Source organism: Balaenoptera borealis, assembly GCF_965194805.1.
Source record: "Balaenoptera borealis genome assembly, chromosome: 1".
In the NCBI taxonomy this organism is placed as follows: Eukaryota; Metazoa; Chordata; class Mammalia; order Artiodactyla; family Balaenopteridae; genus Balaenoptera; species Balaenoptera borealis.
Genome location: NC_138860.1, coordinates 51,408,632 through 51,435,299, shown reverse-complemented (window position 1 = coordinate 51,435,299; position 26,668 = coordinate 51,408,632). Strand labels below are relative to the sequence as shown.

The 26,668-nt window shown below is 40.3% G+C and overlaps 1 protein-coding gene across 8 annotated transcripts in view; it reads left to right on the top strand.

Moving 5' to 3' along the window:
- Positions 1-784: 784 nt before the first annotated feature.
- SOAT1 (sterol O-acyltransferase 1) overlaps positions 785-26,668 on the top strand; it is a 58,098-nt gene continuing 32,214 nt past the window's right edge. Inside the window, exons 1-4 of one of the 8 annotated variants that reach the window (XM_082389278.1) lie at positions 790-1,019; positions 5,602-5,708; positions 12,989-13,117; positions 13,569-13,624. In XM_082389278.1, coding sequence (XP_082245404.1) covers positions 5,681-5,708; positions 12,989-13,117; positions 13,569-13,624 — 213 coding nt within the window. In that variant the 5' untranslated portion in view covers positions 790-1,019; positions 5,602-5,680. Of the gene's footprint in view, positions 1,020-5,601; positions 5,709-12,464; positions 12,637-12,988; positions 13,118-13,568; positions 13,625-16,739; positions 16,805-26,668 lie in introns of those variants that run through there. The other 7 variants (XM_082389272.1, XM_082389276.1, XM_082389271.1 and 4 more) reach the window with 7 other exon arrangements.

Here is a 26,668-nt window from a genome sequence, read left to right as displayed (position 1 = left end):
TGATCCATTCGTTCAGGGAAGCCTGACCAGGTCATGGGTGGCCATCTCAAACTGATAGTGTAGGGTTGGATTGACTAGACAGGCTAGGTTAGCTCGTACTGGTTTGCAGGCTGAGAGTGTGGCCCTTCAGTCCGTGTTGCCCACATCATTCCCTTTTCACCTACCTTTACTCTAAGTTTACCTACATATTGGCCTTCATAAAATCTAAGCGATCTAAACAGATACAATCTAATTGTATCTAATCTGTGTCCTAATCTCTCTGCATCATTATTTTCTCTTTAATTGTGAAGCCCCCTTTTAAATTACTTCATTGCCCCGGTATTTCACTTACCTTACTGTCTCCTTATCTAGTTCGCTGAAGGACACAGTTAAGAACAATTTTCAAAGCATTAAAGCATCCCATGACAAACGCTTCTGGCTAGTGCTTCTAGTTGTCCTAGGGGGTCAGTTCAAACTGCAATAATCCACAGTTTTATAGGCGGATTCTGCGAGTCTCTGGAAGAGGCACCAGACTCGTCAGTCCTGCGCTACCATGCAGGGCTCCTTTTCGGACAGGCAGCAAGTTGCCTCGGTCCCATTTCTGCAGAACATTGGATCGCTGGGGTAGAAATGGAAAGCAAGGTACTGTCGCGGGAATCAAGGTCTGCTTGCGCAAAGTTTCCCACTTACTGGGCCAAGGCCAGCTAGGGGCTCTCGCCCTGGGAACCCCGCGCACTCGGGAAGGGGCGGGGGCGGCCGTGGGCGGTGGGCGGAGCCTGACGGTGGGCGGGACCACCAATGAAAGCCTCAGCTGGCGCTGGCCGTGCGCATGACGCTGCGTAGCGGGCTGCGAGGCTGGGGGCGGAGGGGCTGGGGAGTCGGGCGCGTTATATTCGTTTGCTGTTGGGCTGGCGGCGTTGCCGGCCTGGGGCAGCCGGGGAGCGAGCGGTCAGGAGCCGACCTTCCTGCTAGCCGCGCTGTGACGGCTTTTCGGCTTTGCCCTCCTTGCTGAGGTCCCCGCTGCCAGGCTCCGGCCCCAGGTAATGCCCATGCTCCCCAGTCCCCTCCTCACTTCCTGCCAGGGTCCACCCGCCTCTGCCGGAGAAGGGGAGAGAAGTGGCGGCTGCAACTCCGGCGGCGCGGGGGCCTGGCCTTGTCCTGGGCTGAGGGGAGGGGGAGGCTCTGCGAGTCCTGGGCAGTTTGGGGGATGGGGCGGGCGGGAAAGTTACCTTCGGGCGCCGGTATGGCTGGCAGCCTTTTAAACCTTGGAGGTTTGTTTGGTGTCCCCCCAAATCCTGTGACATCTCTCAAGCCAGTAGTAAAGAAAGTTATGAATTAGAATACATTTTATTCCTTAAAAAGCGAAACCAAAAGCGCCCTCAGGGTGTCAGCTTCTGACTGATTTTAGGGGGAAAAAGCGTGAAGGGATAGGCGGTACTTCAAGACATCGAAATCTGGGTACCAAAACCTTTAATCAATTCATATTTTATTTTGAAGTATTAGGATGTGATTAAGTTTCTGTCATTCTTAAATGTTAATAGCCATGCAGTTTAAATGATATGTATATTTAGAAGTTATTTGTAAGCGAGAAACAACTATAAGCTCTCTTTTCCATGTTTATATATGAAGTTTACTGGTCACTTAGTATTTAGGTGGGTGCTATCTGTTTAAACTAATTTTTTTCCAGAGTCCCTTGAATTTGAGTAGAATTCTACTGGAAGCATTCTTCTTTTTTTCCCCTTTAAGGTGGGCGGTATTGATGTTAGGGAAGTTGTGTGTTGTCTAGGCTTGAGGATGGATTTTGGAAGGAGCTCTGATGCTTGCAAGAGTAATCCTTTAAAAATGCACGTGTCTCATTGCATCATGTGCTGAGAACTCTCAAGATTTCACATTTTTAGGATAAAGGTCAAAACACTGCTGCCACTCTTATCTCCAGTTCAGTTTGAGCTCTCTGGGCTCAAGCCACACCGGTTTTATTTTTGTTCTTCTAAGAAAGCCTCTTTCTCTTTACTATCTCCTGGTCTTTAGGGGTTTCCTTCAGCTCTAATTCGCTCATTTCCTCTAATATCAGCCCAAATATCACTTCTTCAGGAAACCCATCCTGTGGGGGGTTAAACTCTCCTAGCACTCTATTTTTCTTAGCTGCAGTTAATCATCGATTGTAATGAGCTGCTGCAGTTAATCATCGGTTGTAATGAGCTGCCTTAGTTACTTAGATGCTTTGTTTCTTCTACTAGCATGTAAATTTCATGAAGGCTGGGCTAGACCATCTTATTTAGGTCTTAGTTCTCAAAGTCTGGCCCAGCACCTGGCACAATGAAAGAATGAAATAGTTGGAGGACAGAGAAGGGAACTTTTTTTTTTTTAATGATTGCTTTTATTTATTTATTTAATTTTTTGCTTCATTGGGTCTTCGTTGCTGTGCGTGGGCTTTCCCTAGTTGGGTCGAGCAGGGGCTACTCTTAGTTGCGGTGCACGGGCTTCTCATTGCGGTGGCTTCTCTTGTTGCGGAGCACGGGCTCTAGGCACGCGGGCTCAGTAGTTGTGGCGCACGGGCTTAGTTGCTCCTCGGCATGTGGGATCTTCCCGAACCAGGGATCGAACCAGTGTCCCCTGCATTGGCAGGCGGATTCTTAACCACTACACCACCAGGGAAGTCCCAAGGAGGGAACTTTTGAATGAAAAATATTAGCTAGAGATTACCTGTTTCCTTTGGGAAGGAAAAGGGAAAATTTTTTAACAAAAGCCATTTAACAAAATTTATTTTTGGAATTTATCACATAGGATAAATGATTATAGTGACCATACAGATGTAAATGAGAATTTGTGTTCTTTAGTTTTGCTAATTGATTAATGACCCAGTTCTTTGATATGTAAATATAGGGTTGTACTAGGGCAAACCTTTATCTGGAAGGAAGAAAGGGAACGTTTATGTTTTGAATTGTATCTGTAAAGTGTTTCTCTTTACCCCTACTGAACCTGGGAGCGATGTAGCAAAGTCTTCACCTAGAGTAGGTGTTCAGTGTTTCTTTGTTTTATAGATTTAAAGGTGCTTTTGAAAGCTTTAATAATAAGGAACACTGCAGGCAGGCTAAAGTGAACACTTCTTTCCAACGTGATTCATTTCAGTAGTTCAATCCAATTCTTTTTGTTTCACTTTCTTAAGGCAAGTTAGATACTACCACACTGAACATTCCAAAACCAGTGAACTGGTTGGATTCTTAAGAAATAATTGTTCAGTGTGTTGTATTTTTAAAATAGCTAGTCAGCTTTATGCCACTTTGGGTGTAAATGTTTCTACTGCCACTTACTGTCATGTGACTTTGAGTTTAGTAATGTTTCCGAATCTTTTGCATCTTTTAAAATGGAAATTTTAAATGAGGAATGTGATGCACTGACCCTGGCGCCCAGCATTGTAAATGTTACTGGCATGATAAACATGAGTGCCTATTTCCTTTATTGCTGGACCTCTTGTGAGACTAGTCTTATGATCATGATTTTCACTTCCTCAACTCATTTTGCAACCCAATTCAATATGTTTCTTTATCCTTCTTCCTGAAACTAACTATGCATGTAAATTGTAGCTATTAATGTCCCCAAATTGTGAAATATTCAGTGCCCCACGCTATTTTTTTTTTTTTTCCTCCTGTATTTTTTTTGGTCCTACCTGAATTTTCCATGATGTTGACCATAGGTTACCTCTTGTATCTTCTAACTTGATTTGGAACATTGCTTGGTCCTGGTTCTCCTCTAATCTTTCCTAGGCCTTGCTTTTTTACGGTTCTTTAATTGCCTTGTAATATTGGGAAAATGTTAACCACTTCTAAAATAGGATAATAGTGGGAATTCCCTGGCGGTCCAGTGGTTAGGACTCTCACTGCTGTGGCCTGGGTTCAATCCCTGGTCAGGGAACTAAGATCCCGCAAGCCATGTGGCGTGGCCAAAAGAAAAAAAGGGATAATGGTATCTGCCACATAGATTGTTGTGAGGATTAAATGAGCCAAAGTAAGTACTAGGCAAATGTTAGCTTTATTTCCTAAGTAATCTCTTCTCTTGACTTATGGTCTCTCCCTGAGACTTCCTTCCTGTGCTTGGCCTTAGCTGCTGCCTATACACCGATGAATCCCACATCTCTCTCTTTAGTCCAGATTTGTATATTCATTTGCCTGTTGGCCGTCATCACTTGGCTGACTCACAGGTGTATCATATTGAACCTATCTACTCATTTCTCTTCTCCTGTAGTTACTTAGCTTAATGGCACACCTGTAGGCTTAGTTAGGAAACTTGCTTGGGATCTGTATTTCCAACTGCCTTCTGGATGTAGGCACCTGGATATCTCATAGATGCCTCAGCTTAATGTTTGTAAATTTATCTGATCTCTCTTATCTCTTCTTCATGAAATCATTTGTCCATTTAAGAAATACATGTCATTTGAGCCTTACTTTAGGCCTTTATCATTTGTGAGATCTCATTGTTCTCCCTGTGATCCAGGAGGGCACAATTTCCCCCTTTACCCCTCTTGAGTTCTCTTTTTTTTTTTTCTCCCAGTATTTGCTTTTTTATTCTGATAAAATATATATATCATAAAATTAACCTTTTTAAAAACAATTTTATTTTATACTGGAGTATAGTTGATTGAACCCCTCTTGAATTCTTGATACAAGGTAGATTAACAGGAGAAAAAAGAATCTTTGATTCATGTGCATGGAGGTCTCATAGAAACAAGACCTAATAAGTGGCCAAAGTAGGCAGCTTTTATATGTTTTAGACCAACAATAAATTAGAGAGGTATTGACAGGACAAAGAAGCTTAGGTTTGGGTGCTTAATTAGTAAGGAACTTAAGCAAAGTTTGGGCTTGGGTAGTAAATTAGCAAAGAAGTGGCAGGTGTTACCTTATACAGGCCTCTGGGCCTTGAGCTCCCTATCTCTGGTGATAAGGATGTCTTTCTACCTCCCATTGCAGGAAGGGCACCTTTTACATGGGAGATTTATTTCCTGCCTTCAGGGAGACACAGAGGAGGGTCAAAGTCTCCCCCTTGCAACCGCTGTTTCTTCAAAATAGTCAGTATGCCACTGAGGCATATTGTGGGGCAGCCCGCCCTGGGCCCCAGCACTGTCAATAGCACATCCTCCACACTGCTGCCTGAGTTCTTACTAAAAGACAAATATCAAGTCAGACAGATACCAAGTCACCCTCTGTTTAAAAGCCTCTATCAACTCCTTGTTTGTGTGTTAAGTTCCAAACTCCTTAGAATTGCCCCTAAGGGCCCTTGACCTTTTGTCCTTGCCCTTCCATTTACCCTGTGCTCCAGGCTTTTCCTTCTCTTCCTTTAAGATTTAACCTGGATTTTACCTACTTCAGGAAACCTTTCCTAATTGCCCCTAAACTCTATTGGGCATCAGGCCTGTATTCCCTTCATAATGTACATACATCTCAATTACTGTTCTGTAATACTCCTATAATTATGTTTTTATATCTTTCTCTCACTAGTTTTTCATTCCTTGAGGGCTCAGACTGTTTAATCATCTTTGTATCCCAGGGCCTGGCACGTAGTAGACTTCAATAAAATGTTTGAAATAATGGATCTGTCACCAAGGTCTGTACATGTTCATATTTTCAGAGTGCTCTTCATCTGGTTCTGTTTCGATGCCTGGCAAACTCCTGTGTCTTCTTTGAACTATGGCTCTAATGTCACCTCCATGAGGACTTATTCAACTTCTCTAAATGGTTGGTTATGCCTTCTCTTGACACCGTGTGTGCGTAAGTGTGTGAGAACAGTTAATGGGGTAGACCTCTGTATTATTTACAATACATCTAACATCATTGTAGAAAGAGGTGCTTAAAATACATGGATTTTCAGATAATTGACATGTACCTTTTAAGTGTCAAAACTTGAAAAAATTGTTTTTCAAGGCAAATGAAATTTTTTTTCCTTGCCTTCTATTTTTAAAGTACCATAGCCTTTTACAAGATGTGCCAGGGTCATTAAAGCATGAACTTCAGGGGAGTTCCCTGGTAGTCTAGTGGTTAGGATTCCAGGCTTTCACTGCTTGGCCCAGGTTCAATCCCTGGTCGGGGAACTAAGATCCTGCAAGCCGCGTGGCACGGCCCAAAAAACCAAAAACCGAAAAACAAAAAAGACAGCGTGAATTCAGCGAAGGTCAGCAGGTCTGCTTTTCTTTTTTTTTCCTTTTCTTTTTCTTTTTTAGCTGCGTCGGGTCTTAGTTGCAGCACGGGGGCTCTTTCATTGCCGCACTTGGGCTTCTCTCTAGTGGCCCACGGGCTCCAGAGCGCATGGGCTCTGTAGTTGTGGCGGCGTGGGCTTAGTTGCCCTGCAGCATGTGGGATCTTAGTTCCCCAACCATGGATCGAACCCATGTCCCCTGCATTGGGGGGCAGATTCTTAACCATTGGACCACCAGGGAAGTCCCTGCAGGTCTGCTTTGATACAATGATGTGTTGGGAGACTCATAAGAAACATAAGCCCTTTAACCCTACATGAAAAGACCTATGCTTGCTTTCTCTTTTTCAAAGTTGATTCCTACTTTTAAAGTTTTCTTTCTTTACTGTTGTCTATAATTATGCTTCTGGTTGTCACTACTTTTTTCTGTGTGAACTGGGGACAGGATTACCTACCTCACAGGGTTATTGTTTAAAGGAGGTAATGTACACAAAGATCTTATCAGGAAGTGTAGCCAGTGGTAAGTACCCATTAAAAGGAACTTACCAGCAATTCTAATAATGTTTGTTCTAATTATTTGAATTGTTTCAGGAGAAAAATCTCTCAAGTTTGAGAGATTTTCCAGGGAAGTAAAAGTCATGGCATTTGTTAGCAAACTGTTTTTCAAAGTCTGTTAGACAGCGTGAGTTTATAATTGGGTCCAGAATGGCAGATGCTGATGAAAAGCCTTAAGCTCTAGAACGGATCATTTTTATGTACATCCATACAACTTAAACCCCAAACTGGGGTCTATATTTATCTTTTAGTGTTAACAGGTAAAGTTAGAAATGAACATGAGTTCCAACTCTCATACTATCCTCTTGGTGATTGTTTCATGAACATGTGAAGGGAAGTTGTTTTATTTCCTTACTGTGTGTGAAAATGCTTGATAACTATTCGTTCATTCATGTATTAAGTACAGACTGTTTCAGGCAAAGTTCTAGATAGTTGGATAAAATGGTGAACAAGACAAAATTCTACTTTTCATGGGGATTAGTCTTGTGGGGTAGACAATTAGAACTATAATGTATTGGGAAATAAGTGCACTGAAGGAAAATAAAGCAGGGTAAGGGATAAGACTAACAGGGTGTGAGAGTGTTTATTTTAGTTGGGATAGATAGGGGAGTCCCTGGGGAGGGGACATTTGAGAACTTGAATGAAGTGAGGGGGAAATCCTTGAGGGAGGGTGTCTGGGGGAGATAATCCAGATAGAGGAAATAGCGGGCACCTTTAAGTGGGAGTGAACTTGGCTTGACCAAGAAACAGTAGAAGGCCAAAGTAATGAGAATGAGCAATGAGAATTGTAGTCGGAAGTGGAGGGTCGGGAGGTGAATGGCAGATCATGGAGGAGTTACTAGACAGTGGTGAGGGCTTGGAACAGAATTCAGTGCCTGAAGGATTTTGAGCCAGGGGAATGACCTGCTCAGATTTACCTTTTAAAAGGGTACTCTGGGCCCTGTGTGACCAGAAGGGAGAAGATGAGGAGAGACCAGTTAGGCTACTACAGTGAGAGGTGATGGTGGCTTAGACTGTGGTGAAGGTGATGGATGTGAAAAGTTTAGAATGGGATATATATTTTGAAGGCAGAGTAAAATGGACTTGCTGTTGGATTGATTAAGGGAAAGTAAAGAATCAAGGATAACTTCGGGTTTTTTGTTTTTAATCTGGGCAAAGACTGACTGCTAGTTCCACTAACTGAATTAGGAAAGACAGAAGAATGGAATTGGAGCGAACATCAGTAATTCAGTTTGGTCATGTTAAAGTTTGAGATGCCTGTAAGACATCTACCTACATAAAGGTGTCCGGTGGGCCTTTGGATAGGAGTCTGGAGCTCAGGGAAGTCTGGACCTGCTGAGGAAAGGAGGGTATCACAGTAAGTGAACTGGTGGTGATCAGAGGGTTAGACGCTAGAAATTAAAATTATGGACATGGTGCAGTTGTTGGTAACAGTAAGTTCTAGGGGAAGATGTGACTGGGACATAAGAACAGCTTTTTGGAGAAAGGAAGAAGTCAAGGAGCTTGGAGGCCAGGAGGTTGGATCTATGTACATAGGTGTTGAAGTGAAAGAAGTGTGGAAGAATTGGTGGAAGGGAGAAAGGGGGAGTTGAGTGAGGTGTTCACATCCTCAGTAAAGGAGGGGAGTGATCAGGAAGACAGAACATACAACAAAGAGAAGTATCAGGTGTAATAATCTGGCTGAGGTATTTAAGGAAGGGAACAAGGAATGGTGACCTGGAAGTAAGAGGAAACGAGGAGGATAACTTCCCCTCCTGTGTTAATAGGAGGGCAAGAAAAAACTATGGTACACCTCACATATAAGGGCAGTGATCCATGTCAGCACCTAGAAACCACTTAGAATTAATTACAGTTTGAATTTTTGACTTTGCAACAGTTAAAGTAGTCTGCCTAGCTAGTGTCTAGATTGGTAAGGGGGTGGATTCACAGTCCTGAATGAGTGGTCAGAAAGTTCAGCTCTCCTTCATCTCACCTGGATGATTGCAGGAGTCTGCTGGGAGGATGACTGCCAGGGTGTCCCTTTCTTTCGCTCTTGCCCTCCTTGTGGTCTGCTCTCCACACAGAGGCCAAAGTGACCCGTCTGTGTAGAGAAGGAACAGTTGAACTGAGCATTACTGTAATTTCCCTCCATTTTCTGCCGCAACAGCCGTGTGCTGTTACTGACACGCATGGCAGGAGGAGCTCAATTCAGGCATCATCTCATAATCTTACGATTTACATGCTATGAGGATTTGGTCAAAATTGAGGTGAGGCATAAGTAATAGTTATCCTTCCTAACATCTGTATGTGTGACAATAACAAAATTTGTTAATGCTTTCTTGGAAGCCACGTGGTGTTTGAGCTGCATTCGAGAAAGTGTATAATTATGGAACTTTATTTACCCTCATCTAGCACATATTAAGAGCAAACACAAGTAGAATTTGAGGGATGATATGACTTTGTGTCATTCAGCGTACAGGGCATAGATATGTAGGGATCAGATTCACTTAATTTTTTAAGCTAGGTTGTTAATAGAATATTGGCACTCTAGTGTGTATTATCTTGGTGTGTGTGTGTGCAGTAGTATTTTAAACTTTCTAGATGAAGACACAGGTTGAGAGGTTGGAGGATTTACCTGAGGATGCAATATGATGGAGCAGAGACGTTAACTTACCTCTTGGTGGTGTGATACCAAATCTTGTGCTTTCCCCGCTGTGTTATGGTTCTCTCTTCCTGCTAATGGAGGAAATTGAGGCCAAATAGCATAGACTATGACATAAAGCTTTTTATGCAGAGTTAGTGTTTTCTTCTTTGGCTCACTTCTAAAATGTCGATGGATCTATGGCAGTGTAATTGTGCAAACTCAGTACCTGTGCTTTAGCTTTTGAAGTCAGGTTTTATTCTGTAAACTAGGTTGATGGTTCCCAATCTCATCACCAAGGACTCCTTTTAATTTTTTCATTATTCCACAGGGTACCCAGGCTTAGATTTTTTGTTTTTTTCCTTTTTGCCTGTTTAACAGCATTTGTTTGTCAAACTTGGTTTAAATTTTTTTTTAACCTCTTTTTTTCACCTTTTAATCAGCAAGAGAGAACTGATTTCTCACTGAGTTGATACAGTCTCAGCCAAAAGCAAAGTAACATTGTTTTAGTTAGCCGGTATTGCTTGCTTAATGTGATAAATGTATAATTGTTTATTTCAGTTACTGAAATATTCAAAGTAGCTTTTGCATACCCTTAGTCTAGGGGGCCCCCGCACCCCCAATTAAGAAGGATTGTTGTAGATCTTATTGTTGAGTAGGAGGTATAAAGCTGTTAACAGTGAAGATGATGCTCATTGGCGTTCTCCCAGCATATATTTTCCTCTTGATTCTCTGAGTTTAGAGAACTTATAACTCAGAATAATTGGTTGTGGTATTAACTGGTACATCACTTTCTGTACTAATATGTACCTATCATATTCCAGATATGCCCCACTAGATTTTGGGAATTCAAAGAGAAGATACCATTTAGTCCCTGTCTTTAAGAAGCTTAAGCTGAGTGTAAGAGGCAGATAGTATTGCTCACTGAGTATCTTAGTGTGACAGGATGTACAGGGTGCAGTTGGACCACAGAGGAGGGTGAGGTGAGAGATGGTGGTCAAAGAAACCTTAGCAGAGGAGGTGAGTCAAGGCCATCTGGTGATTACAGTGTAGGCTGTGGAATCCAGTAGTTCTGGTTTTGAATCCCTGTTCTGCAGTTGGAGAATTATATGATTTGGAGCAAATTAAATCACCTCCCTAACCTATATTTTTCTCACTTGTAAAATGAGCTAATGCCTACCTCTGAAATTGTAAAGGTTGAATAAGAAAATTTAAAGGATTTAGCAGCACAGTGCCTGGTAGGGACAAAACAGCTGCTCATTAAGTCAAAACTGTTGTTATTACTGCTGCTGCTGGGACTGTTTCTTTGAATGGTGAGTAAGATTAGCTAGAAAGGGCAGAGGAGAAACAGCTTTCTAGAGACAGGAAAGAGTATATGGGAAGACATGGTGACCAAAGACAATATTGGGGGGAATAAAGTAGTAGTACCTACTTTAAAGATTATATAGAGATTAAAATAATCATACACGTAAAACACATAAGCACTCAGAAGTAGAGTCCCTATTTTTAATTCCACACTATTAACTCCTGTATAATTCCTTTTTGAAACATCTTGGTTCTTTTTGCATCTTTTCTTTTTCTTTTTTTGTCCCTGATTTCTTTTCTACTTCTTGTTGTCTTACTTGAGGGCATCCCTCAGTTTAGTTGTCAGTTCTCACTTGTCTAATCTTTTCTTTTGGAGAATTAGATGTTCTTCTGGCTTCCTCTCTCACTGTTACATAAATGATTTAAAAATTTACCGGTTGCCCTGACCTCTTTCCTAGGTTCCTCTTTTTAATTGGATCTTATTGGTCTCCTAAAGTTTCTACATGATATAGTCATCTACTATTCCATAATTCTGTTTCATTTGATTTCGGAAAAAGATAGAAGGAAACTGATCTAGATTTGTCAGATTTTTACTTTGCCAAGCAGTGATATTTAAGAAAACAATCAAGCTCACCGTGTACTCCATTTCATACAGAAAAGGAATTTAAACATAACCATTTAAAAAGACCATAATCTTAGAATTTTAAAAATAATGTAGTGAGTACTTCATTATGTTTTGCTTCCGACTACTGAAAACTTCTACAAAGTAAAACACTGCTTTGGAGTAAACCTTGTACTGTCCTGATACTGATCTGCCGAAAATTTGATTTTGATCATATTTTTCAGGGTGTAAAATGTCTCACTCACTACTGCCTAACTGAAAAAAGTCCTAATTTGTTAGGCCTTTACGGTTTGACCCCAGTTCTTTTTTTCATGTCTTTCTCCCTCACCACTTTTCTGTTACCAACTTAAAAAAAAAAAAAATCCAAATAGTGGGTGGTGTTTGTAGTTTGGATCTGACCCAGGTTCAAATCTGACCCTGCCATTAGCTTTGTGGACTTGGGCAAGTTACTGTAATGAGAAGAAGCAAACAGCCCTTGGTGTCCTGGAGCTGCCCTGGTGCAGCCAGCTAGGCCTTGGTGTTGCTGTGACCTAGCCTGGAACTTAAGAGCTAGGTCTTCTGGGTATTCTGTTCAGCACAAACGGTTTCACTGAACATCAGCATCACACAAAGCCATTCTTTGAGTATGATGGGTCAAGACAAGAATAAGGCCATGTTATAATCATGTCTTAACACAGGTAAAGGCACGAATGTTGCCCAAGTCACAAAATATCCAACATTCCCCTCTCCAGGCTACTGGGAACGATTGTTGATGCTTTACCAATTACAGCTTTAGCCTCCCTCTAGTCTGCCTCCCCACAGAGATTTGTTGGTATACCCAATCATCAAATTGTCCTCGCTTTCTGCCAGCACTCAAGCCAGAGTGAACCCCCGCTTCTTTGGGCTCTCCCCCAAAATCACTTAGTCAAATCCAAATCCTAAATAAGTCCTCTCTAATATTCTCTCACCAAGATGCCCCACAGTTTCCCATGATGTGCGTTCCTGATAAACTCAACTTGTTCAGCCATTGGTATGTTCCTGGTGTGTGGGTGGAAGGCATTGGCAGTAACTACCTGGAGCCTTATTTTTTCTCATATATGAGCCAGGAGTAATAACAGGTTTTTTGCGGAGTTCTGAAGATTAGATGAGAAAACTTAAAGCACCTAGCAGAGTCCTGGTAGTTAGTAATTACTCAACAAAAGCTTGTTTCTTGTCCTCTAGTGAAGTAGTCTGATCAGTCATGGTCCCCTGAACAGGGCTTACAAGGACCTTGTTTTCATCCTTTCTCACCCATGAAGTGCTCCATTCTCGTCCTTCAAGACTCAGGTCACATACCTTCTGTTCTGTGAAACCTTTGCACCTCTTAATGATCTCTTCTGTCTCTGCACTTCAGGTATGTATTGTTTTTACCATTGACTTGACTATTGATTGTGCTCTACCTTGTGGCATCTTTGTACTTAACTTTTATTTAATTCTTAATTTTTCATGTACTTATGCCTTGTTTGTTTAACTAAATTATTCTTTAAGAATGGGGGCTGTGTTTTGAAACCAGCCAATTACTTTATAAAGACCAATTTCTTCCTATTTGTTATAGTATCTTGTACTCGGAAAATGCTTAAATGTGATTAAAGTAAAACAAAAGGAAGAGAATATATATATCATTTGTTGCCTCCCCTAAAAATATGGTGATATTGTGAAATTTGCCTAAGCCAGATACTTAAAGCTTTTTATATCTTCTTTTCTAGACAACACGATGGTGGGCGAAGAGAAGACGTCTGTAAAAAAACGGCTGTCGAAGTCCAGTAAACATGCTGAGGAAAAGGAAGAAGGCCAGAGAGACTGTACAGAGGAGTCCCAAGAGACACCTAGTAACGGTGAGGCTTTTACTGTTTCTGAGGTGAATTAATGAAACAGGCAACAAATTCAGTGTTCTAGAACAAGGATTGCCATCTCTTTAGCTCTCTTATAAATGGATATGCTGGTAGGCACTGTAAAGTGCAGGGGAGAAAAATAAATTGATTAAGAGAATAGAAAGGAACAATTTGGTTTAGTTGCCAGTCACAGCTGCTTTAGATACTGCTGGTGGCACTGGTGTGTAAATTGCTGCACCTCTCATAGAGGTGAGCTTTATTGATGTAAGTGGAGTTTGCAATGTATGTTTTAATTTAGTTTTATATATCTGGTAACGAAGAAACTAGAAAGTAAGCCCTTTTAAATTAATTCATTGAACATTTTTGGGGTATCTACTATGTTTTAGACATCATTCGTTCATTTATTCATTCCTTCAACTACCTAACCTGTCAGTAATTATTGGTGTCCTGCTAGGTGTTGGGGCTACGGCAGTGATCGATACAGATGTGTTTGCCCTCATGGAGCTCCAAGTTAAGTGAATGAGAACCCCTCTCCCGCCATTAGCATAATTAGATTATTGTAAATAAGTGCTACTAATTACTCTTTTAATAGGTGTAATGAGCATAAGGAGAGTAATTAGCAGGGTACCTAACCTAGTTAGTTCAGTACTAGGTTATAAATCTTGGGGGAGTTTTGTTAGTTCTCATGTCCAAGTTTGCTTAACATGAATACAAAGAAGACTATGACACAGTACTTGTTAAGGTCAAGGTTTGTGCTTAAGATTGATAGACCTGTAAACACAACTCCAACTGATGTCATCTATTGCATCAGGCTATTTATTTTTGCAGTGACATTTGTATAGGTTTGATTTCAATGAGGATTTGAAATTTGAGGCTTGTTTGGTTAACAAATAGGTGTGGAACTTTTTGAGACTTCTTTCATAAAGAAAAGCTTTTGCTTTTCCTACTTAAATTTAATTGTAAATTAAATACAGCAGCTGGATCCAGGAATATAAATGTTGCTGGTTAAGTTTGCATAATGTAGTTTATTGATTGTTGGACTCGTAGCTATTTATGAAATATTTATATTGGCATATGGACTAGTTTTAGTGTGATATAAAATGTGAAATTTGTGCAAAAGGGTAAGCCAGCATTGGGTAGAAACTTTCCCCTTCCATGATTTAGGGACTGGGTGCTAATTCACATTGTCTTTTTATTGAAACTTTCTGTTACCAGATATGATTTTCTCACTCTGTCCCATTTTTTAAAGAAAAGCTTTTAGACTATTCTGATTTCTACATGTTTTCAGTACTCCTTATGGCCTCAGTTCGTTAAGTTTTAATCATTCCAGGTTTTAATGCAGATAATAAAAATTGAATTGTTTAGCCTAAAACAAGAAGTCTGACCTCCTCCTTGGTTTGATGTAAGTAACGCTGATCTGAAAATTGCATGTGTTTCTCCACTTACTTTAACATTGGTTCACTTTGGGGGAGTAAGCAGATGGGTAAAATGTGACCTTTGAGTAGTGAGGGCTTAAAGGACACCACGCCATGCCAGTCATCGTGGCCTACCAGCCAGGCCCAGGGGCATCTGCACCACCTGGGGGCCTGTTAGAAATGCCCCACCTCACACTTAATTGAATAAAAATTTCATTTTAATAAGTTCTCAGGGGATTCATATGCAGGTTAAAGTTTGAGACACAGCTCTGAGAGTGGCAGTTCTCAATTGGGATGTGTATTAGTCAGAATTCTCCAGAGAAGCAGAACCAATAGGATATATATAGATATAGAAAAAGATTTATTATGAAGGGTTGGCTCAGATGGAGACCGAGAAGTCCCACAGTTTACTGTTTATGTGCTGGAGGCCCACGTACTTCTGAGTACCTTGGCTTTCACCTCTTGGCTACTATGAATACTGCTGCTGCTATGAACACAGGTATTCAAATAGCTCTTCAAGGCTCTGCTTTCCATTCTTCTGGATCTATACCCAGAAGTAGGATTGCTGGATTCTGTGGTAGTTCTATTTTTAATTTTTTGAGGAACTGACATACTGTTTTTGCTTGCAGCTGCACCATTTTACAGTTTCACCAGTGGCACACAAGGGTTCCAATTTAACCACATCCTCACCAGTGCTTGTTATTTTCTGTTTTTGTTGTTGGTGGTTGGTTTGTCTTTTTAATAGTAGCCATCCTAATGGGTGTAGGGTGATACCTCACTGTGGTTTTGATTTGCGTTTCCCTAATGATTAGTGGTGTTGAGCACTTTTTCACATACCTGTTGGCCATTTGTATATCTTCCTTGGAGAAATATCTATTCATATCCTTTGGCCATTTTGTTTTGTTGGGTTATATGCTTTTTTGTTGTTGAGTTGTAGGAATTTTATAATATTCTGGATATTAACCCTTCATCAGATATGACTTGCAGATGTTTTCTGCCATTCCATAGGTTGCTTTTTCACTTTGTTGACAGTGTTCTTTGCACAGAAGTTTTTAAGTTTGATATGATTCCATTTGTCTATTTTTGTGTTTATTGCCTGGAATCTTTGCTAAGCCCAATGTCATGAAGGTTTTGTCCTACGTTTTCTTCTAGTTTTAGAGTTTTGGGTCTTACATTTAGGTCAATAATCCATTTCGAGTTATTTTTTATATTGTATAAGTTAAGGGTTCAACTTCTTTCTTGGGCATGTGGATATCCACATCAGTTTTGGGAGTATTGCCATATGTGGTAGGCTGGAAAATGCCCCCTCCCCCAAAACGTCCTAAAACCTGGAACCTGTGAATGCTGCTTTACATGACAGGAAAAGGGGGCAGAGGGGTCTTTGATATAATTAAGTTGGGAATCTTTTTTTTTTTTTTTTTTAAATAAATGTATCTATTTTATTTATTTATTTTTGGCTGCATTGGGTCTTCTTTGCTGCGTGCGGGCTTTCTCTAGTTGCGGTGAGCGGGGGCTACTCTTCGTTGCGGTGCATGGGCTTCTCATTGTGGTGGCTTCTCTTGTTGCGGAGCACAGACTCTAGGCACGCGGGCTTCAGTAGTTGTGGCACGTGGGCTCAGTAGTGTGTCTCGCGGACTCTAGAGCGCAGGCTCAGTAGTTGCAGTGCACGGGCCCAGTTGCTCCGTGGCATGTGGGATCTTCCCGGACCAGGGCTCGAACCCGTGTCCCCTGCATTGGCAGGCGGATTCTTAACCGCTGTGCCACCAGGGAAGTCCTAAGTTGGGAATCTTGAGATGAGATTATCTTGAATATCCACCTGGGCCCTGAATGCAGTCCTGTATATTATAAGTGGGAGGCAGAGGGAGATTTGATGACACACAGAGGAGAAGGTGATTTGAAGATGGAGCAGAGAGAGATTTGTAGATACTGGCTTTGAAGATTGGAGTGCAATGGCTAAAAGCCAAGGAATGCTGCTAGCTACCAGAAGCTGCAGAGCCAGGACTGGATTCTATCTCGAGCCTCCAAAGGGAGTGGAGCCCTGCTGTGACACCTTGATTTCAGCTTGGCCTCCAGAACTGAGAGAGAATTTCGGTTGTTTTAATCCACCAAGTTTGTGGTAATTTGTTACAGCAGGTGCAAGAAACTAATACACTATCTTAACAATATTAAGTCTTTCAGCCCATGAACATGGGATGTCTTTCTATTTACAGACATACCTCGGAGATATTGCGGGTTCGGTTCGAGACCACCGCAATAAAATGAATATCACGATAAAGTGAGTCCACATGAATTTTTTGGTTTCCCAGTGCATATAAAAGTTATGTTTATGCTATACTATAAACTATTAAGTGTGCATTATGTCTAAAAAAAAGACAGTGTACATACCTTAATTAAAAAATACTTTATTGTTAAAAGAATGCTGACCATCACCTGAGTCTTCCTCAAGTTGTAATCTTTTTGCAATAGTAACATCAGAGATCACTGATCACAGATCACCATAACAAATATAATAATGAAAAGTTTGAAATACTGTGAGAATTACCAAACTATGACAGAGACATGAAGTGAGCAGATGCTGTTTGAAAAATGGTGTCGGTAGCTTTGCTCAGTGCACTGTTGCTACAAACCTTCAATTTGTAAAAACAAAAAACAAAAAAATCCTGCAATATCTTCAAAGTGCAATAAAACGAGGTATGCCTGTATTTAGGTCTTCTTTGATTTCTTTCAACAATGTTTTATAGTTTTAAGTTGATAAGTTTTACACTTTTTTTGTTAAATTTATTTCTAAATAATTTTGTTCCTTTTGCTGCTGTTGTAAGTGGAATTTTCTTAATTTCATTTTCCAATCATTTGTGGCTAATGTGTAGAAATGCAGCTGGTTTTTGTATATTGATATTGTATCCTGAAACCTTGCTGAGCTCTTTTATTAGCTCTAAGAGTTTTGTGTGTGTGTGTTTTGTAGTTTTTTCTATATACAGGATCATGCCATCTGCACATAAGAACGTTTTATTTCTTCATTTTCAATCAACATGCCTTTTATTTCATTTTCTTGCCTAATTACCCTTGCTAGAATTTCCAGTAAAATGTTGAACAGAATTGGCAAGAGTGGACATTGGGCATTCTTGTGTTGTTTCTGATCTTAGGGAGAAAACTTTCAGTTTCTCTGTTAATTATGTTAGCTGTGGATTTTTGTAGGTGCCCTTTATCAGGTTGGGGACATTCTCTACCTTTCTCTTAATTTACAGGTAGTGCCTATTCTTGACTACCGTTTATTTTGCTGCATTGTTCATTTGATAGCTAATTAATGAGTAAATATGATAATAACCGCTAACAGTTTATCATGTGCCAGGCACTGTTTTAAGTGTTTAACAAATATTAACTTGATTAATATACTTCTAATTCTATTCAATTTCAGTGTTCTTTGAGATATGTACATAAGTATTTGAACAGAGAGAACAACTTGCCTTTTGTAAAAATTGAGAGTCCCTTGGCAAAAATATATGAAAAAAAGTTAATATCATTGTTATTCTGTAATTTAGCCCCTTCATCCAATTTATGCATCTAATCATAAAACTGGCCAGTCCACATAGAGCGTTGATCCACTGAGTAGGTTGAGAACACATTTTTTTTTCCCTTAGAATAAAAGCAAAACATGTTTGTTTTAGAAAGTGCAGGTGAGCAAAAGTTCAAGTGTTTATGATTTTTCCTTGGCTACATTCCTAGAAATTGTTTTTAGGTCATAAGATTTTTTGGGTAGGTATTCCCAAATTGCCCTCTGGAAATACTGCACTCCCAGTAGCCATATGAGAGTGCCTGTTTCTTCAACCTTTCTTCAGTCATGGATGATGTGACCTTTTGAATAAACTCTATGGCATTTTGAGAGATGACAGATTCCACTTTACTTGAAAAAGATTTTGTAAAATGAGACATAATTAAAAGCAGCAATAAAGTTATTGAATATTAATTAGTACCTTTTGTAGTTTTTTTTTTTAACTTTTTTTTTGTTTAAATTAATTTATTTATATATATTTTTAATTTTTGGCTGTGTTGGGTCTTCGTTTCTGTGCGAGGGCTTTCTCCAGTTGCGGTGAGCGGGGGCCACTCTTCATCGCGGTGCACGGGCCTCTCACGGTCGCGACCTCTCCCGTTGCGGAGCACAGGCTCCAGACGCGCAGGCTCAGTATTTGTGGCTCACGGGCTTAGTCGCTCTGCGGCATGTGGGATCTTCCCAGACCAGGGCTCGAACCCGTGTCCCCTGCATTGGCAGGCAGATTCCCAGCCACTGCGCCACCAGGGAAGCCCCCTTTTGTAGTTTTTAAGGTCAAAAGAATGAGTTTGGATATCTTGGTTCATTTTAGGAAGATTAGTTAAAAGAAATGGGAGTTACTAGCTGATAATTTTCTTTGATAACTTAAAAAAATTTTTTTTTAATTTATTTATTTTATTTTTGGCTGTGTTGGGTCTTTGTTGCTGCACGCGGGCTTCCTCTAGTTGTGGCGAGCGGGAGCTACTCTTCCTTGCAGTGCATGTGCTTCTCATTGCAGTGGCTTCTCTTGTTGTGGGGCACGGGAACTAGGTGTGCGGGCTTCAGTAGTTGTGCCTCACGGGCTCTAGAGCGCAGGCTCAGTAGTTGTGGCGCACGGGCGTAGTTGTGGCACACGGGCTTAGTTGCTCCGCGGCATGTGGGATCTTCCTGGACCAGGGATTGAACCCATGTCGCCTGCATTGGCAGGTGGATTCTTAACCACTGCTCCACCAGGGAAGCCCTGGGTTTTTTAAGATTCAAATATTTGATCCATCTGAAATTTATTTTGAATAATAAGTGAGCTAGGGCTCTAATTTGACAGTTTTTCAAAATGGCCAGCCAGTTGTTTCAACATTATCTATTAAATCTCCTTTTCTGTATGATATTTATATACTGACGCTCATTTCTAGTTCAGATTCCTTTCTCTGTAGCAGTGTAGACATGTGATTAGTAGACAATTTCGAAAGGTTTTTGAGATCGATGGAGCAATAGAGGGTTTAGATGTATTATACCTTTTTTTAAAAAATTTATTTTTGGCTGTGTTGGGTCTCCGTTGCTGTGCACGGGCTTTCTCTAGTTGCGGCGAGTGGGGGCTACTCCTCGTTGCTGTGCACAGGCTTCTCATCGCAGTGGCTTCTCTTGTTGCGGAGCCTGAGCTCTAGGCGCGCAGGCTTCAGTAGTTGTGGCACACAGGCTTAGTTGCTCCGTGGCACGTGGTGTCTTCCTGGACCAGGGATCGAACCTGTGTCCCCTGCATTGGCAGGCGGATTCTTAACTACTGCACCCCTAGGGAAGTCCCTATAGATGGATTATACTTTTTTTTTTTATCTCCCCTTTTGCTTCTAAGGTTGATAAATGATTGATTCTTTCAAGGACTACTCCTAAACCCAACCATCCTTAGACATAAAGGTGGCTTTCACATGACTCTTTTGGATTACTTATATCTCTACGGAGAGCAAGGTGAAGCTGGGATGAAGATCTTCTAAGACATGGTCAATGAGAGTTTTTTAGAAAATAATCAGGATTTTAAAATGAGTTTGAACTTCTCTAGGCAGTAAAAACCTGCTAGTCAGTGCCTACGCATTAGCTAATTCTGTACTTACCACAAGGAGACAAAGAAAATGCTAGTTAAAAGAAGTGAAACTTGAAAAATGGTGACTCATCACTGCCTAGTACTTCTTAGTCATCTTTAGGAATTTAGTCACTATAAGTAGGCCTTGATTTTTAAAATTTTAATTAATTAATTTTTAAATTTTGTATTGAAGTACAGTTGATTTACAATGGTGTGTTTCTGGTGTACAGCAAAGTGGTTCAATTATATATATGTATATTCTTTTTCATATTCTTTTCTATTATGATTTATTACAGGATATTGAATATAGTTCCCTTTGGTATACAGTAGGACCTTGTTTATCTTTTTTTTTTTTTTTCTTATTTTTAAAAAATTCTTGGCCGCACTGCACAGCTTGCAGGATCTTAGTTCCCCAACCAGTGATTGAACCTGGGCCTCCACCAGTGAAAGCCCCAAGTCCTAACCACTGGACCTCCAGGGAATTCCCTATCTTTTTTATATATAATTGTTTGTGTCTGCTAATCCCAAACTCCTGATTTATCCCTCCCTAACCCCCTTTCCCCTTTGGTAACCAGAAGTTTGTTCTCTATGTCTGTGAGTCTGTTTCTGTTTTGTAAATAAGTTCATTTGTATCACATTTTAGATTCTACGTATAAGTGATATATGATATCATCCCGCACAGCTTGCAGGATCTCAGTTCACTGACCGGGGATTGAACCCAGGGCCTGTCATTGAAAGCCTGGAATCCTTACCACTAGGCCACCAGGGAACTCCTTGCAGCAAGTTTAATGAGGATGAGGATTTAGAAATTTGGAGGCCATAGTGACTCCAGAAAAGGAAGAGTTGCAGAAACATGTTGGGGATGAATTGCTAGTGAGAAAGTGAAGATAGGAAGTACAAACCACTTTTCTAGGACATTTTATATTAAAAGGAAAAGAACAGCATGAGTTGGGTCTTGAAAGATAAGAGGTTCATTGGAAAGGGCTGTTGTTTGTTTCCAAAGGACATTGTTTCCAAAATTTCAGTTATTTATAATTTTGCCATTATCTCTGTACCATATTTTTTATTATGTAATTTAAAGAAAATTTCACTAAAAAGAAGAATCTTCATCCTAAGCAATAAATTCTATGAAATGATAGTTTGTTTCAGTTACATATTTGTTTCCAAAACGTTAAGTAAATATGTAATACTTCGCAGACAAATTTTGAGTACCACTTATGACATCCATATCATAATTTCAGAAAATTTTTAAAGACTACGTTGGTGCTAAATGTAATGTGGACAATATAAATGGCTCAGTGTGTTGAATGATTTGAGCAGTTTCTCAAAGGATATATAAAGGATCAAGGCAATATAGTTTAAAGGGGTAGTCTTGAAAAAGAGATGGGCTACCCCTTCCTCTGACAAAGGAACAGTGGAGAAGAGGATTAAAGATAGCGAAAATTAAGATAGAAGACATTTCAGGAGTTGGTCCCCAAAATGATCAACTGAAGGTTGCTTTGTAAGGCTGGGACTTGAAGGTGGAAAATGTTTGGAACTACACTTGGGAGGAATGTTATAGAAATTCATCAAGAGGCAGAGACAAAGATTTCATTTTTACTGCAGGCCTGGTTAACGCTAGACAGCCAGTTTATAGTGGGCCCATTTTCTGTATTATATTTCTGCAGTGCATGGCAGTTTGAAATCAGAGAAAGCAGATAGCAGGCAATATCTGGGATTGGGATGTGGCTAGGTGGGTCCAGGAAATTGGTGGCGTTGATGAGGGAAGGATAGAAATAATGACAAAGGGTTAGTGACTCTAGGCTGGGTAAGAAAACTGGGAAAGCAAAAGAATAATTTCCATCAGAAGGAACACCGTTTCCCTGTGCCTCCCTTTAGAGCAGTGAAATCTTTCCTAGAAATTGCCCAACAGACTTCTCATGTCTCATTGGCCAGAGCTAGATTACAAGTTATGCTGTCTTCCTTTTACCTCTTTACTCTTTTCTACCCTACTTAGAGTCCAGAGCATCAGCCTCCCCGGGCACAATCAAATGGCTTCCATACCCTCTGGTTTCTGGTAGGGTTCGGTCATGGTTGGGGTGGGTGGCATTGATAGGAGGTCCAAGGGCAGAGAGTAAGGTGTGTGTTTATAACATAGGTTCCCTCTGGGCTGGGTAACCATCTCTTCTAATAGTTCTCTCCAGGGAGTTCTCTTCGGGTTTCCTAAACCATTTCCCTCCTTTGCCCTTTCAGGATAGTAACAGCTTTCCTGTTGCTTGTTACTAGCCCTAGAATGCTACACCATCCTTTGTTGCTTTTCTTAAATTTGCCCACACATTTATAAAATAGTCCCTTTACACTCTTCTTCTCAGTAAACCTGAGCGGGCCATCTCTGACTGGTGCTCATGCCCATTCTTAAATCAGTCTCTGGCAAAGGGAATGAAACACATGCCCTTGTGGCGGAAGCAACCAGCGTTGTTCACCACAGTCACGTGAGATTATAAAAAATAATTGTGCATACCTGTCAGTTTTGTCAGCCAGACTCACAGTAAATTCAGCCATCTAGAACAGGAGTTGTCATACACAGCCACTTCCATTCAGTTATGGCTGTAGTGCTTTTGGACCATATGGCCCCCAAAGCCTGAAATACATACTCTCTGGCCCATTGCAGAAAAAAATTGCTGACCCCTGATTTAGAACTACACTGTTCAGTCTGGTCCGGTTGAGCACTTGAACTGTGGCTAGTCTGAATTGAGATAACACCAAAGTTGTAAAATACATACCACTTTGCACCTGTTTTTAAGACTCACTTTGCACCTGTTTTTACTTTTTCATGTGGCTCCCAGGAAATTTTAAATTACATAACGTGGTTGACATTATGTTTCTGTTGGGCAGCACTGATCTAGAAAGTAACTGGTAACCTAGAAAGTAAGGAGTTAAAAGCTGCCCTTAGGCAAAAGCCTATATTAAGTACAGTATTGTAAAGCAAAGAGAGCTTGGCACCTAGAGGCATTTTATCAGTTGAGACAGCTCAAATATTGACTTCCTCTGCAAAAGCTCTCTCCACCCTGATGATCCCACAGCCCTTTTGTGTATTGTAGTTATCAGTGTTTGCATACTTCTATTGAGATCCTAAAGGAGGGGTTTGGAATACATGCCTAGTACCCCGTATAAATTGGGTTCTCAGAGGGTTTTTATTTAGTGAGTGAGTATATAATTGAATGAATAAGTGCGTTACTAATTTAATAAGCTTGGTCATTTATCTTTTCCTTCTGGGTAACATTGGCAGTAAATTTGGCATAGTAGTGTAAGTATAGGATTGTTACAGGAATCAGATTTGGTGAAGAGCCGTGAAGAAGCAACCCTAGTAGAAAGGCACAACTTTCTGGAGCTGTTTAATGTGGGCTCCATTGCTCTCATTTCAGTTCTACTAAAGGTGTCACTATAATAGCACAGTGCAATAAATGATCTTTTATTCGACATAAAGATTATGTACAGTCTCTCTCTCTCTCTTTTTTTTTTTTTTAAGGTGGTAAAGCATGTAATAATTTTAGGAAGGTCTTTATCAAAACTGGTTCAAATTAGATTTTTGATACTTCAAGGAGTAAATTTTTATTTTTATTTTTTTATTTTTTATTTTTTTAAATTTATTTATTTATGGCTGTGTTGGGTGGGTCTTCGTTTCTGTGCGAGGGCTTTCTCGAGTTGCGGCAAGTGGGGGCCACTCTTCATCGCGGTGCGCGGGCCTCTCACTATCGCGGCCTCTCTTGTTGCGGAGCACAGGCTCCAGACGCGCAGGCTCAGTAATTGTGGCTCACGGGCCCAGTTGCTCCGCGGCATGTGGGATCTTCCCGGACCAGGGCTCGAACCCGTGACCCCTGCGTAGGCAGGCAGATTCTCAACCACTGCGCCACCAGGGAAGCCCCAGGAGTAAATTTTTAAATACTCAATTCAATGTTGTAGACTTTACAAGTGTGAGGTAGTGTTCATGAAGATAAATGTCGCAAGCCTGACTTCTTAGAGATAAGAGGGTTAGGAAAAAACAAAATCTAGAGTAGTTTTCTTTAAGGATTTATCTTTGGGTCTACTAATAGGTATTATCAGTTAGTGATCAGTTATCAGTTAGTGATATTAATAGATCTAGGCAGGTATTTCAGAAATTGCATGACTCTCAGTCCTGGCTTATCACTATTTCAGGGTCAATGTTTTAGAAATTTAGAAGCCTTGAGTTGACTTATGTGGTTGGGTGTCTGTACATAGTTCTTTATTTTTTAATTTTAATTTTATTTTTATATATTTAAAAATTTTTTTAATTTATTTTTGGCTGTGTTGGGTCTTCGTTGCTGTGCGTGGGCTTCTCATTGCAGTGGCTTCTCTTGTCGTGGAGCATGGGCACTAGGTGCATGGGCTTCAGTATTTGTGGCATGCAGGCTCAGTAGTTGTGGCGCAGGGGCTTAGTTGCTCTGCGGCTTGTGGGATCTTCCCAGACCAGGGATGGAACCCATGTCCCCTGCATTGGCAGGCAGATTCTTAACCATTGTGCCACCAGGGAAGTCCCTGTATATAGTTCTTTAAATCACTGGATGTTAGCTTTTAGGGCATTATTCTTTTGATTTTTATGACATTTAAGTTTTGGTGGGTAGCAAGAAAGTAATTTTGAATATTGTGTGAGGTTAGTTTTAAGGTGAAAGAAAATGAATTGAATTGGATTTTTAATATATTTTTCTTCGACTTTATATAACTTTACTGTCACTTGGAGCGGGGCCTTTAGAGATTCTAGTCTAAGTGAGAAAAAACTCTTTCCCTGCTTTCCAGTCCCTGCCTCCTCAAAGCCAGTTTGAATGGTGGTTAGGTTGTTTATGGATAGACAGATTCCTTTTGGAAATGATGCACAAGTAGTGAGAATTAATCTTTGGCGTCTTCTTCCCCATCCCCCTATGGTAATTAGTTGAAGGGAAGAAGTTTCTGTATTCATTTATTTATGAAGTAAATAGCTTATTTATGAATCCATGGTCTGATCATAGATAGTAGAGAACTAAACAAAAGTATTTTTACAGTTGATAGAAAAATCAAATGGATATTTGTTTTACCTTCATATTTCTTACCTAATAAAGTTACCAATTTGGGAATATTCTCAAAATTTATCCTCTCCTATCCATTCTCAGCGCTATTGTTTTGGCTTATGGCAACATCATTTCTTGTCAGGATTTATTGCATTTCTCTTATGTGGTCATTTCTTCCTCTCCTGCCAGAGAGTGGGATTTTCCAATATCAGATCAGTTACTCTTCTGCTTAAAATTCTTAGTTTCCTCAAAGCCCTTGTTGTGATATACACAGGCTCTCCATGATATGACCTCTAGCCTCCTTCCCAGTCATAAACTTCACTGTTATCAACAGTTTAAGATATTATTTCACTGTTTGCTGGCTTCTGTTGTTGGTGTTGATGAGTCACACAGCATAATGGCAGTTCTCTTGAAGGTGATGTTTTCTTTCTGGGTGCTTTTAAGAGTCTTTTTGTTTTGTGTTTCGTTTTTAAATAAACCTCTGTGTTACACAGTTTCACTATGATATATCTTTACCCTGCTTGGGATTCTTTGATCTTCCTTTGAGGATTGGCTTTTTTTTAACACTCCCAGAAAGTTCTCAGCCATTATTACTTCAAATTTTTCCTCTCCTTATAGAGCTTTTATTAGGTGCATTTTGGACCTTCACGTTCTCCATGCCTTTTTTCCAAGTGGAATATTGTGAAACGATATAAAGAATCAAAATGTCCAATAGAGGATTAAATAAATTCTATTTCAGCCGTAAAAATAGAATAGTAGACCCATAAAAATGATGTGGAAGAATATGTAATGATATGCAAAGATATTAACAATATGTTAAATGAAAACAGGTTACCAAACAGTATTCATAATGACTCTGTTTTTATAGTATGTATATTTATAATATTATATTTAATATTATTATTTAATATTTGCCAAAGTAAAAGGACAAATAATATTTACCAAAATGTTAATATTAGTTACTTGAACATCATAGGATAATGAGCGATCTTGTTAGATCTTTTTTGGGGGGCTTGGATTTTTAATTTTCTTTTTTTTTTTTTAAGTAAATTTATTTATTTATTTTTATTTTTGGCTGCATTGGGTCTTCATTGCTGCGCACAGGCTTTCTCTAGTTGCGGCAAGTGGGGGTTCGTTGCAGTGCACGGGCTTCTCATTGCAGTGGCTTCTCTTGTTGCGGAGCACAGGCTCTTGGTGCGCAGGCTTCAGTAGTTGTGGCACGCGGGCTTCAGTAGTTGTGGCTCACGGTCTTATTTGCTCCACGGCATGTGGGATCTTCCCGGCCCAGGGCTCGAACCCATGTCCCCTGCATTGGCAGGCGGATTCTTAACCACTGTGCCACCAAGGAAGCCCCTTTAATTTTCTATAAATGGGAGGGGGGGGTCTGTTTTCATTTCTCTTGTGTATTTACCTAAGGGTGGAATTTCTGGGTTATATGGTACCTCTGTGTTTACCTTTTGAGGAACTTCCAGACTTTTTCAAAAGCATTGTGTCATTTTA